General features: G+C 36.7%; 2 protein-coding genes across 2 annotated transcripts; both read left to right on the forward strand.

The window, feature by feature from the left end:
* Positions 1-620: 620 nt before the first annotated feature.
* Positions 621-3,692, forward strand: LOC140771640 (uncharacterized). Its single transcript, XM_073113209.1, has 3 exons — positions 621-1,048; positions 2,841-2,934; positions 3,404-3,692. The coding sequence occupies exons 1-2, from the start codon at positions 643-645 to the stop codon at positions 2,909-2,911; spliced, it is 477 nt and encodes a 158-aa protein (XP_072969310.1). The 5' UTR covers positions 621-642; the 3' UTR covers positions 2,912-2,934; positions 3,404-3,692.
* A 5,267-nt stretch (positions 3,693-8,959) lies between these two features.
* Positions 8,960-14,109, forward strand: LOC140772188 (uncharacterized membrane protein At1g16860-like). The gene is made up of 5 exons (XM_073114120.1): positions 8,960-9,214; positions 11,272-12,218; positions 12,776-12,931; positions 13,117-13,328; positions 13,601-14,109. Exons 2-5 carry the CDS (start codon positions 11,328-11,330, stop codon positions 13,791-13,793), a joined length of 1,452 nt encoding a protein of 483 aa, XP_072970221.1. The 5' UTR covers positions 8,960-9,214; positions 11,272-11,327; the 3' UTR covers positions 13,794-14,109.
* Positions 14,110-15,105: the final 996 nt, after the last annotated feature.

The raw sequence follows: 15,105 nt of genomic DNA on the forward strand, positions 1-15,105 counted from the left end.
TAGGCCTTGCAGGATGGGTGAGGCTAAGTAGGGTCCATTCTGGCCCAAAGTATTAGTGCATGAAGAGTTGAAAAATGGAAAAATAAAATAAAAATTTCTTGCATTTTTCCTGATTATTATTATTTCAGGAGATCTGTAATTATTGGGATAATATTCTCTGCATTTTATATGAAAAAATTGCATATGGTTTGCAATACAAAAATACCCTAATAAGTAATAAACCTTTAAATTAAACATTTTATATCATTATTTTCAATTAGAGGCTTGCTTTTTAACTCGGCTAAACAATATCAGGTTAGGGAATATTTCGTCAAGATAATATTCTATGAATATTATAAAATTATGGTGATTAATATTGCTTTAACTTTTGACAATGTTAGTCTCTTTTGAGGAAAACTAAACCCTAAAAGATTATTTATAAAGAATAAATAATGAGACTCAATATTGTAATTTTATTAGCAAAACCATGGGCCCACCCAGCCCACGGCCCATAGTTGTTATTACCAAACCTAACAAACATATCGGGTTATCGGATCTTACCGTTACCGGGAAAACCCAATTTAATAAATTCCCCGGCCCTCGTCTCTCTCGCGCTCTCTCGACTTTTCGCCATCCTTCTCCCTCCCTCCCTCCCTCCCTACCATGGCTCGTCTCCTCTCTCAAACCCTAACCCGCGAATCAAAAACTCTAGCCCTAACCCCTTCTCCATTCTCCCTGCTCTCCCGCCGCACCCGCTCGAGCTTCCCGGAGAACCTAGAGCTTATCGAGATCGAGGTCGAGCGGGATCCCTCGTCTTCATCGGTGGCTGCGGAGGTGGAGGTCCTTGGGATGCGGCTACTCGAGGAAGCTATCCATGGGATAATTGTGCGGCGATCCGCGCCTGACTGGCTGCCCTTTGTCCCCGGCGCGTCCTACTGGGTCCCGCCAAGGAGGCGGCCCTTGGGATTCGCGGAGCTCGTGAGTAGGATGGCGAATCCCATGACGGAGGAGGAGGAGCTGGCTTTCACTACCGTGCGCGGGTGGCCCTCAGCGTCTTATTTTCTGGAAGGTGATATTTCTGATCTTAGATCTTTTGGGTTGGTTGATGTATTTTGTCCCAAAGTTGTGTTTACTCCGTGAGAAAAAAAGATTGAATTTTGATGCAGATATATATATATTTTTTTGCTGATTAGTTAGCCATTTGCTTTACTTACATAATCATTGTATCTATATCGATTTTGTGGATATTTAATTAGCTTGGCTTGTAAGAACATCATGATGTTCCTTTTTCTTCTGATGCGAGTTTTTTTCTCTTATCTTTTTACTTTGAATGCTTTGATTGTTACCATGATGAACAAGATATGTTTAGTTCCATGTCCTGAAATATTACTTCTTACTAACCTGAGCGCAAATCACAACTAAGTAAAGAAGCTAATAATTTTGGTATATTTACGTTTCTTGTCATGCATAATCATTTTAGATTGGCAGCAGTTTATGAAATTTTCTCAGTGCGTTAATGGGGCCTTTGGAACTATGAGTTTCTAGACGTTGATGCCATGTTTTAAATATACATGCTCAGAAATTTATTATCAGTTAAAAAGAGCCGGATACAACGTGGTTTCCTACAACCTTTTCACCACCATAAAAAGCAGCTCAAGATTCCACCAGAGCTACTCAAAATGCCATAAATAAGTGATTCAGTCTAAGGAGAGCCTAAACAATTATTGCAAGAAGAACAATGACACCTCGTAATGCCTCTTGAGCATCACTACAAACACTAGATCAACAAGCTCCCAAGACATCTCAAGCTGTTTCAAAAGCATATCTGAAACTTCTTGAATGCAGTAGTCCCTTCTTCAGGTTTCAAAAAGAATGTCATAGAATTGCAGTCAGGTGTCGGGATCTCAAAAGTAAACTCAGCATTAGCAGGAGAATCTATTACCACATGCTCACGAGGACAGATGGACTCAAGTTATTCTGCCATGAATGACATCAAACACAAAATGATCATCAATTTAACTGTCTCATGAGACTTCCAGTGTAGTTGGTAATTGGTTTTGCTATATTGAGTGGGTCATAGAGTATCAGACTCAAGTGCAGGTGATCGAATGGTTTCAGCTCAAGGAACTTTACTATTGAGTGAAAGCCATTTCCAATGTTCTTCAATTTTTGCCATGTTGTAACTGATACTTCTGAGGAACATGATAAGACAATTATTCCTAGTTGTCACCACCTCAAAGTCGTTAGCATCAGAAGCCACACATTAACCCCATAAAGCATCAACATCTAGAGCATGTATATTTACAACATGGCAGATGCAGCCACTCAGTTCTATTCTCTTAATAGCAGATAAATGGTAATGGAAAACAGTGTATGGGAAAACAAATCCTGTAGTCCTAGAGCATGTATATTTAAATTGAAGAATCACATGATCTGTATTGGTAAGCTTTGGTTCTGCCATACAGAAATACAGATTTCTTTCTTTTGTTTCTCGATTATGCAGCAAAAAATTTTGCTTAGTAGGATAGTGATGGTGCTGATTGTAATGTCAAGAAGCAGCGGTCATGAGATCTTTGGCTTAACATTTAAATTATGATTTCTAGTTATGCAACAGATATAACTCCAAGTCAAAAAGAACTATAATTTTCATGTGTGTGTGTGTGTGTGTGTTTCCCTCCTTTCTATAGCAGCATCATGATTGGTTGTTCACGTCTAGTAGTGAACTGAGTCTGTTTAAGTTTCAGACCATTGCTCGTCTTGATTTTTAATGACTTTCAGCTTATGGATGAATGACAAAATAGATGATTTTGTTCCTTTATTTTCTGCTTTGCTGGCTCATTACTTGCTCATTTGACTAATAGGCGGGTCTCCACATCCTGTGAAGAGGAGGCCGAAAAAGGTTACAGCCCAAACTGATGATGAAGAAAGTTAACTGGTTATTTGACTTGACAATCCGTAAGTCCTTATGCTGCATCTCTGAAGGAATAGTCTTTATCTGCATCTTTATTATGAGGTATTTGGAGGTTTAGACATATGCTTTGCCTAGATAAGATCTAGATAGCAACTGAGCATGCATATCAATATGTTAGTATTTGCGAGCAGGTGAGAGAGTTGATGCCATGATAGAAGTAAGCTTCAGCTGTGGCTATTGAGATAAATCGTAACTGCTTATTCGCCCTTCATATAGTTCTTTCGTATTTTTCTCTCCTAAGTGTGGATTCAGCACCAGTACTGATGGACAATTTAGGTTTGTAACTTGTTGCATGATTACTGAGAAAAAGCAAAGAACGTATATAAAAATTGCACTGTTAGAGTGCACACCAATCCATACCCGGATTGCTATCATCATAATTCCATAACAATTAAGCAGTTATGCTTTACCTACTTAGCCAGGAGTATTGAACTGTTTGTCTCTGATGAACAGGCTCTGCCACCATTCCGTTTGGAAGTGCCAGGCCTTTGGGTTCGTGAAAGCTGTACATAGCTGGGGAGGAATCTCGATGCTTTAGCAGCTATTAAAAAGAAAATAAAAGAAAAAGAGGAGAGGAGAAGAGAAGAGAAGAAGATGAAGAAAAAGAAGCAAGTGCTGATGTAATTTAATTTTCTTATATAAGTTTTTTCTAATGTAATGCCATCTATCCCCTTCTCATAATGTATTCCAGTGTAGTATTTCACAGAACCATGTCAGTACTAAGATAGATTAGTAATCTGCATATGCTTGCTTCTTTGGTCAACTACTTTTGAGCTATGACAGTTGACTTCATGTCTCTTGCCTCAAATATATAATGACTTACTCTGATAGGGAATTATTGTGTAAATAAAAGACTAATTTAGAATAAAAACGTGTTTTTTCTTTCTCATCGTGAAGAACAACTTATTACTTATAAGGGAGGCCGCAATTAATAATTTCCGGTCATCTCCCTCAATCGTATCGGATGCCTCTATTTCCAATCAAACAGAGAGCTTTAGGGTTTCGTCGGATCTCGGAAGCGGCACTCATGGCGCTAAGTTCCTGCTACAACGTACTCAAGGTGACGAAGGTGAGGGACCTCCCAGCTACATTGTCGAGTACATCGAGACGAGCTCAGTCATGGTCTTCTCCTACCTCGTCGCCCTACCCGAGGAGCGCCGCCACCACGAGCACCAGCAGCATGCCGCCGCCGGCCATCACTGATCCTAATCGTCGATCCCCCTTATCAGGTACCGTCGAAACCCTGATGTGGTTTGCCGTTGTTAACAATTTGCTACTTGGGAAAAAATATATATATATATTTATATATTGTTTCTCTATGCATTGATAGAATGATAGTTTTATATCTTAGAAGGTTAAAGCTCTCCGTGGGAATTTCCTTTCTCAACATGGCTAGTTAAATCAATCAAGTATATTTCAACAATTTTATGAATTGGAAAATAACTGGGGCTGTTATATTGTTTCAATTGCTTGCCAGTTTGTTTACAACTGAAGTGTACTCCAAAGCTTGAATAGGTTTATGAAATAAAAAATAACTGTGGAACAGGTTTTTGTAATGGATCTTCCAAATTGAATAGCGTGCAAGTTATTCTTTTCGAGAGTTTCGTGTACTGCGTGAACTTGGGAATCTTCTGAAGTGTTTATCAGTACGCGTGCTGAGAGATTGTCATGTTGATGCAATTATGAAAATAGACATAATATACCAATTCGCACAACAATTTCACAGTGAAAACAGAGTTTATGTCCAAATGAGAATTAGCGAAAAATACTTGGATGAGTTTGGCATGTGATAGCTAGTTTTCTTTTTCCAGCTGAATTGTCCACCTTTCCTTTTGTTCTTTCTGGTGGTTAGATCTGTTAGTTCATTATGCTACAGTTGGTTTTTGCTACAAAGTTCAAAAATCATGGGAGGCAAGGAAAATAATAACTTAATACTAAATGAAAGTGGTTGGTAATCCTTATGCTTTTGATATCTATATATATAATCAAGGGAGAATGGTGTGTGTTTCTACCAGCAAGGAGCTTGAGCACATTAGTCCAAACAGATAGTTATGTCACAATTCAGGTGGTGGCACAAGAGAGATTCTAGATGAATGTATAATCAATTTGAATTTGGAAAAATTGAACAATGACAAGGTTACGACGCTCCATATAGAAGAATGGTAATGGCGATTCGCCAATGCCTGCTAGGGCTAATGCTTGACTGGTAGAGTGGTAGTGTAATCTGCAAGTATGTTAAACCAAGTGGATACAAAGTAACCATTATTGTACTTTTACTTTCTCTCCTTTCTTTATTAGCATGCTGTGCCATCATACTTGTCAATCTTTAGATAAAACTCCAGTAACCTTTTGTTGTATATCTTCAAAGAGTATCCTTGATTTCATTTTCTTTTTTGTTTATATAACTGCTAAAGAGGATTAGAAGGTACTCCTTCATTAAGAAAATGAATCAAGTAAACAGTATGTTGTTCTATATTATTTTTTCCAGTTGGATCTCACTCAAATTGCATTGCTTTCTTATCAGGATTGGAGAATTTTTATGTGGATGGTTCAAGACATAAAGGATCGTCAACAACTCCTCTATTTCTTCTACCGACTGCAGAAATCAATTGAATTCACTATTCGTGTGATCTCCTCTTGCCATTTATTTATCATGAATAGGAGTAAATGCTTTGTGCTTACTGATTTATCGCATACTTGGCTTGTTTTGTGTAGCAAGATCTGAATACTTCTTCATATATAATCTTCAATAGAGAAAGTGATTTATACAACAACAGTGCTTATTTAACCTCAGCTGTGTCATTGCCAAGATTTCATTTCACATTTGCACAATGTTTCACCTGTGAATATTTCCTGCCAAATCTTCTAACAGTCATTGTTATGTTTTGATTCCAAAATATTTCTTTGTAGACTTTTAACCTGCTTACATTTCTCGAGTTCTGTCGGCAACAACCGATAATTACGACGATAATTACGCCATTTTTAAACTCCTTTCAAATTTGATTGTGCTTTATTTGAACTATGCACCAAGTTTGTCTGTGTTGATTAACTACTTAGATGAATTTTTGTTGTTGTAGCATTTATGTGTATGCTTACTAACTCAGGCATTATTAGATATTCTTGCAAATGGCATCATTGGTGAGCTCAGCTCATTCTAATTAAGCAGGTATTAATTAATTCTTTTAATACGAGAAAACGACTCCATAGCATGGCCCTACTCCATGAAAAATAATAATGCTACTCAAACTTACTTCACATCACTAACCTAAACACTTGTCCTTGCTATCATTGTGTTAACGTGTCCCTTCTTATTTAAAACATTTAATCCTGCATTAATGCACGTAAGCGTACTTGATTTGTTTATTAATGACCTCAGTGCAAGCATTATAATGCAATAAAGTTGGCAACTGCCATTGGGTTCTCACCTAATATTCCTATTCACAGGACTATTCCCCTCATAAAACCCTCTCTATATATTATATTCTTCAATCACTTCTAATAATAGAGAAAAGTACAAATAACACCATACATTTTGATTATATTTTTAAATAAAATTAAGCACCAACTTTATTAAAAGAAAATTATCAAGACACACTCTGAATTTAATTTAACTCAACTATCATCATTAGTCAATATGCCACCAAAAATAAATTAGTGATCCAATCCAAATATATGTGGTTACAATAGTTACTTTATTTATGGTATAAAGTATTTATGAGCTAGAATACTACTCCCTATCTTGCATTTTTAAATTTAAATTATGTGACAGCCCAAACTTGCCTTTGTGGAAAATTATACTCTATGGATGTGGACCATGTAATGACAATGCCACTAGTCCAGTTCATCAAACCAATTTTTTTTTTTTTTCCTTTTTGTTACATCTAATGAGTTGCTTAGCCTCATTGACCAAATTGCACCAATTTGTCTGATGGTATAAGACAAGACTAGATCTTTGGACCAAGTTGTTTGTTGGTCTAGGTGTGATAATGAAACAAGTAACAAAGTAAAATGCCAATCTAACTGTGTTCATGTGCATGATCTGATATTATTCATTTCATATTTGACCCATTTGATATTTATTTGTTCAAAAAGTTAGTAAAATTCTTTTTAATTAATTACACTTAGATCATCTAAACTATTGCTCGTTTTTCTCGCATACTCTCTCATTTATTTTATTTCGGCACATCGACCTATTTAGAGGATTAATAATGAGTTGATTATTTTTTTTAAATAAGTTTTACTTGCTAATTTATGATCAACCAAATTCTAATCATAAAAAAGTGGTTACCATTACTTAATACTAACATTTGATAAGAGAAGCTCTTGAGCCTCTACTTTTCCACACAGCTTTGGTGTCCATGTTTGATGTGAATAAGATTTGAGACTTTTGCAGGATAGGCCTTCAACTTAGTCCCTGTTTTGCTCTTCTTTTTTGGACAAAAGTGCTATATTTGGAGAGGAGAAATCAGTGAAAGGGACACTACTCATCCATGCACACTTCAATCAACCAACATGCAATTGTGATCCAAAAACATCCTCTAAAACTGAGGTTTTTAGTATTAAAATAGATTAAATATAATCATATTTATATTCTACAAACTATTAAAAATATATCTTTAAAAAAAAAAAGCTAAAAAGAATCATAACATCCTCCAAAGAAGATAAAAACATTTTACTAAATTAAAAATTCTCTCTTTTTCTCTACACGACTCGCATATAACAATTTTATAGATGTTAAATATAACAAAAACTTAGCAAAGAAGCATTTAATATATTTATAATGGTGACAATTCATAGCGTATAAATATAATTAATCCAAAGAATTATTATTATTATTATTATTAAAGATAATCTTTTGTTTGTGAAAGAGTGTTGGGGGGCCCTAGTTGATGAGTGATGCCAAAATAGGTGTTGGCATGCAAACCAAAGGCATGAGGGGATTAAGGGTGGCCCACTCTCTCTCTCTCTCTCTCTCTCTCTCTCAATTAGACAACCATGTGATCTTAGCACTCACCCTTCCCAACCCAATGGCATCTTGGAACAACCATACTGCTGTTTGGTGAATCTCATTACCCTCCCCTCTCTCTCTCTCTCTATCTACATGTTGATGTTGTTAGCCATGGTGGTGATGGTGATGGAGACTTCACATCCAAAAGCAGTGTGCAGTATTCACACCCAAAACCCCATGATTTGCTAAAGTACAGGGGGACATTTTTGTCACATCCATAAAATATTAAATAACATTTTTTTTCCAAATTATTTTATTTTATTATATTTTAAAAATCTAACAAAACAGTAGACATATACATGTTTGTCTTAGATAGCTATAATATTTGATTAATTTTAATAGAAAAATTAATATTAATTTTTTTTATTTTTCTTCTTGGGCCGCAATCAATGGTTCACATCTAGCACCGAGATTGTGACAGTTGGAATCTTTGGGATATAATAAAGAAAATAAGGGATTAAAAAAGAGCTTGATTTTATATCCGACTATTTTGGGTCTAAATTCCAGTGGTGACTGACATAGAATCTAATGAGTTGGAGAGTGTAATTTGGTTAGACAAAATCATACTACTACTGTGTGAAGGATTCCTTAAAAGTTTTTCTTAAGACTGCCAAATCTTTAAAAATTAGGAAATAATATTTACATGGCAAGAATTACTGTTGACTATAAAATATTACTCTTATTTGGAAGTCTAAGAATAATATCATAGCTGATAATAAAAAATATTTTCAAGCTTCTTTATTGTAAAGTTCTTCACATTAAATGTTAGCTTTTGTATAACAGAGTAAATATAATTTATAAAAGAGTTTAACATTTAAGAGTGAATAGAAATTTGAAAAAAGAAAAAAGAAAATTTGAAATTTGAAAAGTAGGGGTATTTTAGTCATTTACTAATAAGTACAGTGCATGAGCTAAGTGGGGGGGTGGAGGGAGCTGGAAGGTGTGCGTCCACCTTTTTCTCTTCTTCTTCTTCTTCTTCTTCTTCCTTTTTTTTTTTAATTAAAAAAAAATAAAATTATTTTTAATTTTCTTGTCAAATATATTTCTCTCTTTCTGCTTCTTTGGAGGCGAAGAGATACCACAAACAGTAGAAGAGGAGGAAAAAGAAAAGTCCTCTTTTTTCTCTCTCTCTCTCTCTCTCTCTCTCTCGGACGACGATGGCGATAGATAGCAGCTCGAGTCCATCACTTTGTCCCTTTCGATCGGCGTAAACTTCCAAACCCCTCGATCTTTTCCGCTGCTATTGGAAATTTCAGGTAAGAAAGAAGGGATTTTTTTTTTTGTTCGCTGGTTTTGAGCTCTTCTTCGTGGGGTTTTGGGGATCTAGGGTCGTTGGGGCCTCTAATCTGAGCAATGGGAATGTGGGGTTTTCTCTTGTTGCTTGTTTGAGATCTGGGTAGCGGAAAGAGGAGCGATTTCTGACTTGGGCCGGTTTCCAGAGCATTGATCTGGTCTTTGGGGTTTCTTCTGATGGAGGAATGGGAATGCCGGTTTGGTCTTTTCTCCAGTCTGGGAAAGGCAGGGTTTATGTGGGTTTCAATCTCTTTTTGTGTAATTTCGTGTTTCTTTGGAGAAATTTAATCTTTTTAGTGGATTCTTTTTCAAATTTGTGGGCGTCTTCCAAGTTTACACTTTTGGTATACTATCCAGTCCAAATGGATTTTAATTGCTAAGGGAATTTGAGTAGATCTGCAACGGTGCGGGCTCATGTAACTCTTACGAGAGCTTACACTTAAAAATTAAGAAAAACGAGGTTCATTAGTTCTTGTTCTAAAAACTGCAGATCTGGGCTTTGAATTGGAGCACTTTTTCGCAAATATTTTGGTGCCAATTTTGGTCTATTTTGTGAATTTTGCTGTGCGTCGACATGTCCCAGAAGATGATATATGGATTCTGCCTTTTGATTTCTTGGTTATGGGAGATGTTCTTATCAGTAACATTCTGCAGTATTTGCAGAGAATTAGACTTCTACCTGAGATCTAATTCTGGCACCTTTTTCTCTCATTCCCTTGAATCTTCTCTGCTCTTGATCTGGTTGTGGTGTTTTGAATGGATGTTCTGCAAACTGACAAGCAGTCATGTTTTGCTAAGTGGGACCTGCTTTTCCAGTTGATTTCTCGATGTTGAAAATGTCAAGATTCTCCTAACTATATCAAAAGGGTGGGGTTTTAGTGTGGTCATTTCCGCTTATTTTTTAATTTGGTTTCTGATAGAAATTTTTACCTGACTATGACCAATCTAAAGATTATTAAGTGAGACTTTTCTCAAGGTTTGGCATGAGTGTCTAGACACAATCAGTTCCCCGCAATTCTGCACGATTTTCAGGGTTTCTGGGCCATTGACTCTGCCTGATTTCAATAGAATTGAAATATTAATATGACTATCTGTCGTTCTCAATTTACACTATTAACTTTCAATTGGCCATCTGAAGTACTTCTTCCCATTGGTTGATTTGCAATTTTTTTTCGTATTATTTTCTTTGAATGGAGGTAATTCAATTGCTTCAATGAGTATGAGTCCATATGTACTATGCAAGTTAGAAACCAAAGGTGACCAGTTATCTAATTTTATCAATTTAATTTTGTTGTCCAGCTCAAGAGTAAACCATCTTAGAGATGTGATGTTTCTAGGATGTTTCTAGGACATCATTAGATACCATATTTTAGTCTTAATGTAGAAAGTACCATTGTGAATTACTTCCGATCGAGATGTATGGACCCATGGATGTAAGAGAAATATGAAAATGAAATTTGGAAGTATAATGGAACTAGCGCAAAGATGGATGGTTCTCAGCTTGAAGGTTTATGCTTTCAAATTGTTAATCTTCTGATTCTATTCCATCTTCTAGAGAAAGAACCATTCTTCTTTTGCAAATAGCTTTTCTGAGTTATTTAAGCATGTTACATTTGTTGTTGTTAGTTTATTGCCAAAGCTTGGGTAAGGTGGGAGGACGTCCTTGTAACTAGTGACAGAATTTGAATCTTTATGGACAATACAAACTCGTACTTCTCTAGTACTTGAACATTAATGATGTATATTGATGTTATCAGATATCTGCTGGATTCTCTGCAAAAAAGACACATTATGGCAATAAGTTCTTTGCTGCTTTATTCTATTTCATTAGACTGTTATCTGCACATTTAAGTGCCTGCATAGACATGTAATCATGCTCTGACAAGGTTTCTAGTATCTGTTTGCCAAGTTCTTTCAAGAAGTAGTGGATATAGTAGGTTTGGTTGAAAGATTTTGCTCATTAATGATGCCCCACCCCCTTTGTATATCAGAGCTAATATGTAATCCCTATGGATTGTAGTGGAAAGTTTGCAACTTGGGTTGCCAAGGTCTACCGGACTCAGTTGATCAAACTTGATGGGTTCCAGATTCCCATCACATCAGCTCAGCAATGGCCTGTATGTCTCAGGCCGGCCTGAGCAGCCGAAGGAGAAGCCTCCAACAATGAGCTCCACTGCCATGCCATACACTGGCGGAGATATCAAGAAATCAGGGGAACTTGGAAAGATGTTTGATCTTCATGTGGAGAAGTCACGGAAATCTGGACCTCTTGCTAATGCTCCTTCAAGAAACACATCATTTGGAGGTGCCGCTTCCAACTCTGGACCTATCCTGGCTAATACTGTTGGCCGGTCCAGCTACTCTGGTTCTCTTTCATCTGGAGTTCCAGTTTCTGGAGGGTCAAATAGACAGAAATCCAATTCTGGACCGCTTAACAGACATGGGGAATCAGGTAAGAAATCGTCTGGCCCCCAATCTGGAGGAGTGACCCCAATGGCTCGCCAAAATTCTGGGCCTCTTCCACCAATACTTCCTACTACAGGGCTCATTACATCTGGGCCAATTTCCTCTGGGCCGCTGAATTCATCTGGCGCCCCTCGAAAAATTTCTGGCCCTCTGGATTCTACTGGATCTATGAAGCTTCACAGTACTTCCTTTGCTCATAATCAAGCTGTCACGAATCTCAGCCAGGAGGATGATTATTCATTCAAAGGAAGCCTCCCAAAGCCAATACTCTGGTCTGTGATTCTACTTTTCGTGATGGGGTTCATTGCAGGTGGATTCATCCTCGGTGCAGTTCACAACGCCATTCTTCTTATTGTCGTTGTGGTTATATTTGGAGCAGTTGCTGCACTTTTCATTTGGAATACCTGCTGGGGAAGGAGAGCAATTATAGGGTTTATCAGTCACTATCCTGATGCAGAGCTCAGAACTGCTAAAGACGGACAATATGTAAAGGTTTCTGGGGTATGTGATCTATTGAAGATGGTTATAGTTAATAGAATAAGCAGCATATTCTAGATTCAATCTGCTCCTAATTTTGTAGTTTATTCCTATCTGCTTGACTATACTTATGTTTGCCGTGCATTATACCGTTTTTTTTTCATTTTCATATATCATTAGAAACCATATTGCTAGATAGGATCTGATTGTGAAAAAGTCTGCAAGAGTGTTTTACTTCATTGATAATTAAATTCACATAAATTACTCTCATTCCCTGTGTTTTCCAACTCCCCGCACAAATGCTTACGAGGACCCTGAGAACACCTATCATTATCAATCTTAGCATGCAGAACAAATGAACAATACTCCCACTTTCTCTTCTTTTATTGCTTTGATCTATAAACTACATGGCATATTGTTTTCACTTTTGAGAACTCCATCCTTACATTTATCATATTGTTTTGATCTTAAAAGTAGATGGCCCTTCATATGTCTTAGATTGATCACTTGACAGTCCATGCGAATCTATGTTATTTGTTGCCATTTATAATGCAAGAGATGATGGTATACTTTTCTCACAGGTTGTTACATGCGGTAATTTTCCCCTTGAGTCCTCATTTCAAAAGGTTCCTAGATGTGTCTACACATCTACTAGCTTATATGAATACAGAGGCTGGGACTCCAAAGCTGCTAATTCCCAGCACCGTCGCTTTACATGGGGACTAAGGTCAATGGAGGTGAGCTGACTATCATCAATTAAGTTATATCGTGGATAAAGTAATTTGTGATTCAAAGAGCCCATATCACATATGTATTTGAACTCTTGGATTTTGTCTTCATTGCAAAATTCTTCTAGGATCTCAGTTATTGTTATTATGATCATGATCTGACTTCTATGTTATAATATCTAATACTTTGGCAGCGTCATGTGGTTGACTTTTACATCTCTGACTTTCAATCTGGGTTAAGAGCATTGGTGAAAACTGGCTATGGTGCTAGGGTAACCCCATATGTTGATGAATCAATTGTTGTGGACGTCAACCCTGACAACAAGGATATGTCCCCCGACTTCCTTAGGTGGTTGCAGGAGAGGAATCTTTCTAGTGATGATCGCGTGATGCGCCTGAAAGAAGGGTAACGGGAGCTTATTTGTTTTCTATCCATCATGAATTAGCATTTCATGAAATCACTTGAAGTACTCTGCTTAATATCCAAGTATAGGAGTTATTATTTGAAATCTTTTGTTATTAGGCACCTTGTTTTTTGGCCTACTCTATTAGACATCTTGCTTTGAAGTATACTTTTAAAATATTTTATCTTCTATTAAAGAAATTAATAATTTAATTACTTGGTGGAGAATGAAACCCCCTCTTTCTGTATTTGAGCAAATGCATTTCCTCCTGCAGGTATATTAAAGAGGGCAGCACTGTTAGTGTTATGGGAGTTGTCCGGAGGAATGACAATGTGTTGATGATAGTCCCTCCATCAGAGTCTTTCTCCACAGGCTGCCAATGGGCCAAATGCATACTCCCGGCGAGCCTCGAAGGGATTGTCTTGAGATGTGAAGACACTTCGAATAATGATGTCATACCAGTGTAGTGTATATGGAAGTTGATCCTGAAATGTTGGTTAAATTGCAACGTCGGAATTATTTCTTGGTTGGTGGTGCATTAGAGAAGTGTGAAAATGATGGTGAGCTTTGAGCGAGTATAAGATCGATGTGGTACTTACTGTGGGTTTGATTGTGCAGTCTTATGCGCTTTCCCTTTTTCTTTTTTGTTCATTACGCTTGAATACTTCTGTAACAAGGATGGCGTGATCAGTAGAGGACATCATGTATGTAAGGGAAATAGTGGATTGAGTCTATGTTTAGATTATATTCGGAATTACTTTTTGTAATATTGGGTTTGATATATGTTTGTGACTCTCGCAACCGTCTGTTTTCTCATTCTGAGTATATTTGACTCCTCATTGTGGTGATCCATCACCTGATTAGCTTGATGAAATGTATGTGAACACAAACTACAGTCTTGTTATTTGTTTTGCTGCCTTATAACTATATAAGGAGGTATTTTAATTTGTTCTCCACCTTAAGTAATGGCTTCTCTGCTTTTGAGTGAATTCTTTGTTCTCCATACTCCACCAAACTGTCGCCAAATGCCAATTAGATGTTCCAGAGGTATCTTGTTCTTCAGTTGGGAGAAACTAATTTGGACGAATTACTGTTTTCATGTAATTTATTTTTTCGGAGAGAAAAATGTTATTCACTTCTGATATAAGGTGAAAAATATCACATAATTTGTCAGTTCTTCTACCAAAGGAAGTAACCATAAGTATTCCACTTCTAATCTAATCTAGGAGAATTAAACTACTTGGAGCAGAGCAGATGCTGTTTTTTTTTTCTTAACTCATTATATTTGTAGAAATTCTAGTGTGCTGAAATCTTTTTTTTTTTTTTTTTTAACATAGTATATCAACTAATGTTATTGATAGATTTTGATGTGCTAATATATTTTGATTCCTTTAAACCTTGATGACTGTTAGTTTATTTTTTACTACTATTTAGCACCTCTTGTTAGCTTTTGTTTGATCAGAAATTCTCAAATATTTCGATCTTTTTTTATTGACTCTTCCTCCTATTTTCTATCCTTTGTAGTACCACATGTGACAAATGAGAAATAATACTCTACAAAGATCCTACCACTTGGATCTGGGACTCTGGGTAGTGGTTGTTCTGACAAGGATGGAGTTGGTTGCTGGAGTGCCTGTCTTTCTGCTACTTTTTCATTGTCACACATTTTCTATTCACTGCACAAGTAGCTTGACTAAGAAATAGAAAAGAAATCCACCCTTTTCATGCGTATGAAATATGAATGGAAAGAATGCCAAAATGGGCTATTGACTCAGTGAT

Source organism: Typha angustifolia, chromosome 12 (genome assembly GCF_048772165.1).
Source record: "Typha angustifolia cultivar Huaian chromosome 12, ASM4877216v1, whole genome shotgun sequence".
NCBI classification, from domain to species: domain Eukaryota; kingdom Viridiplantae; phylum Streptophyta; class Magnoliopsida; order Poales; family Typhaceae; genus Typha; species Typha angustifolia.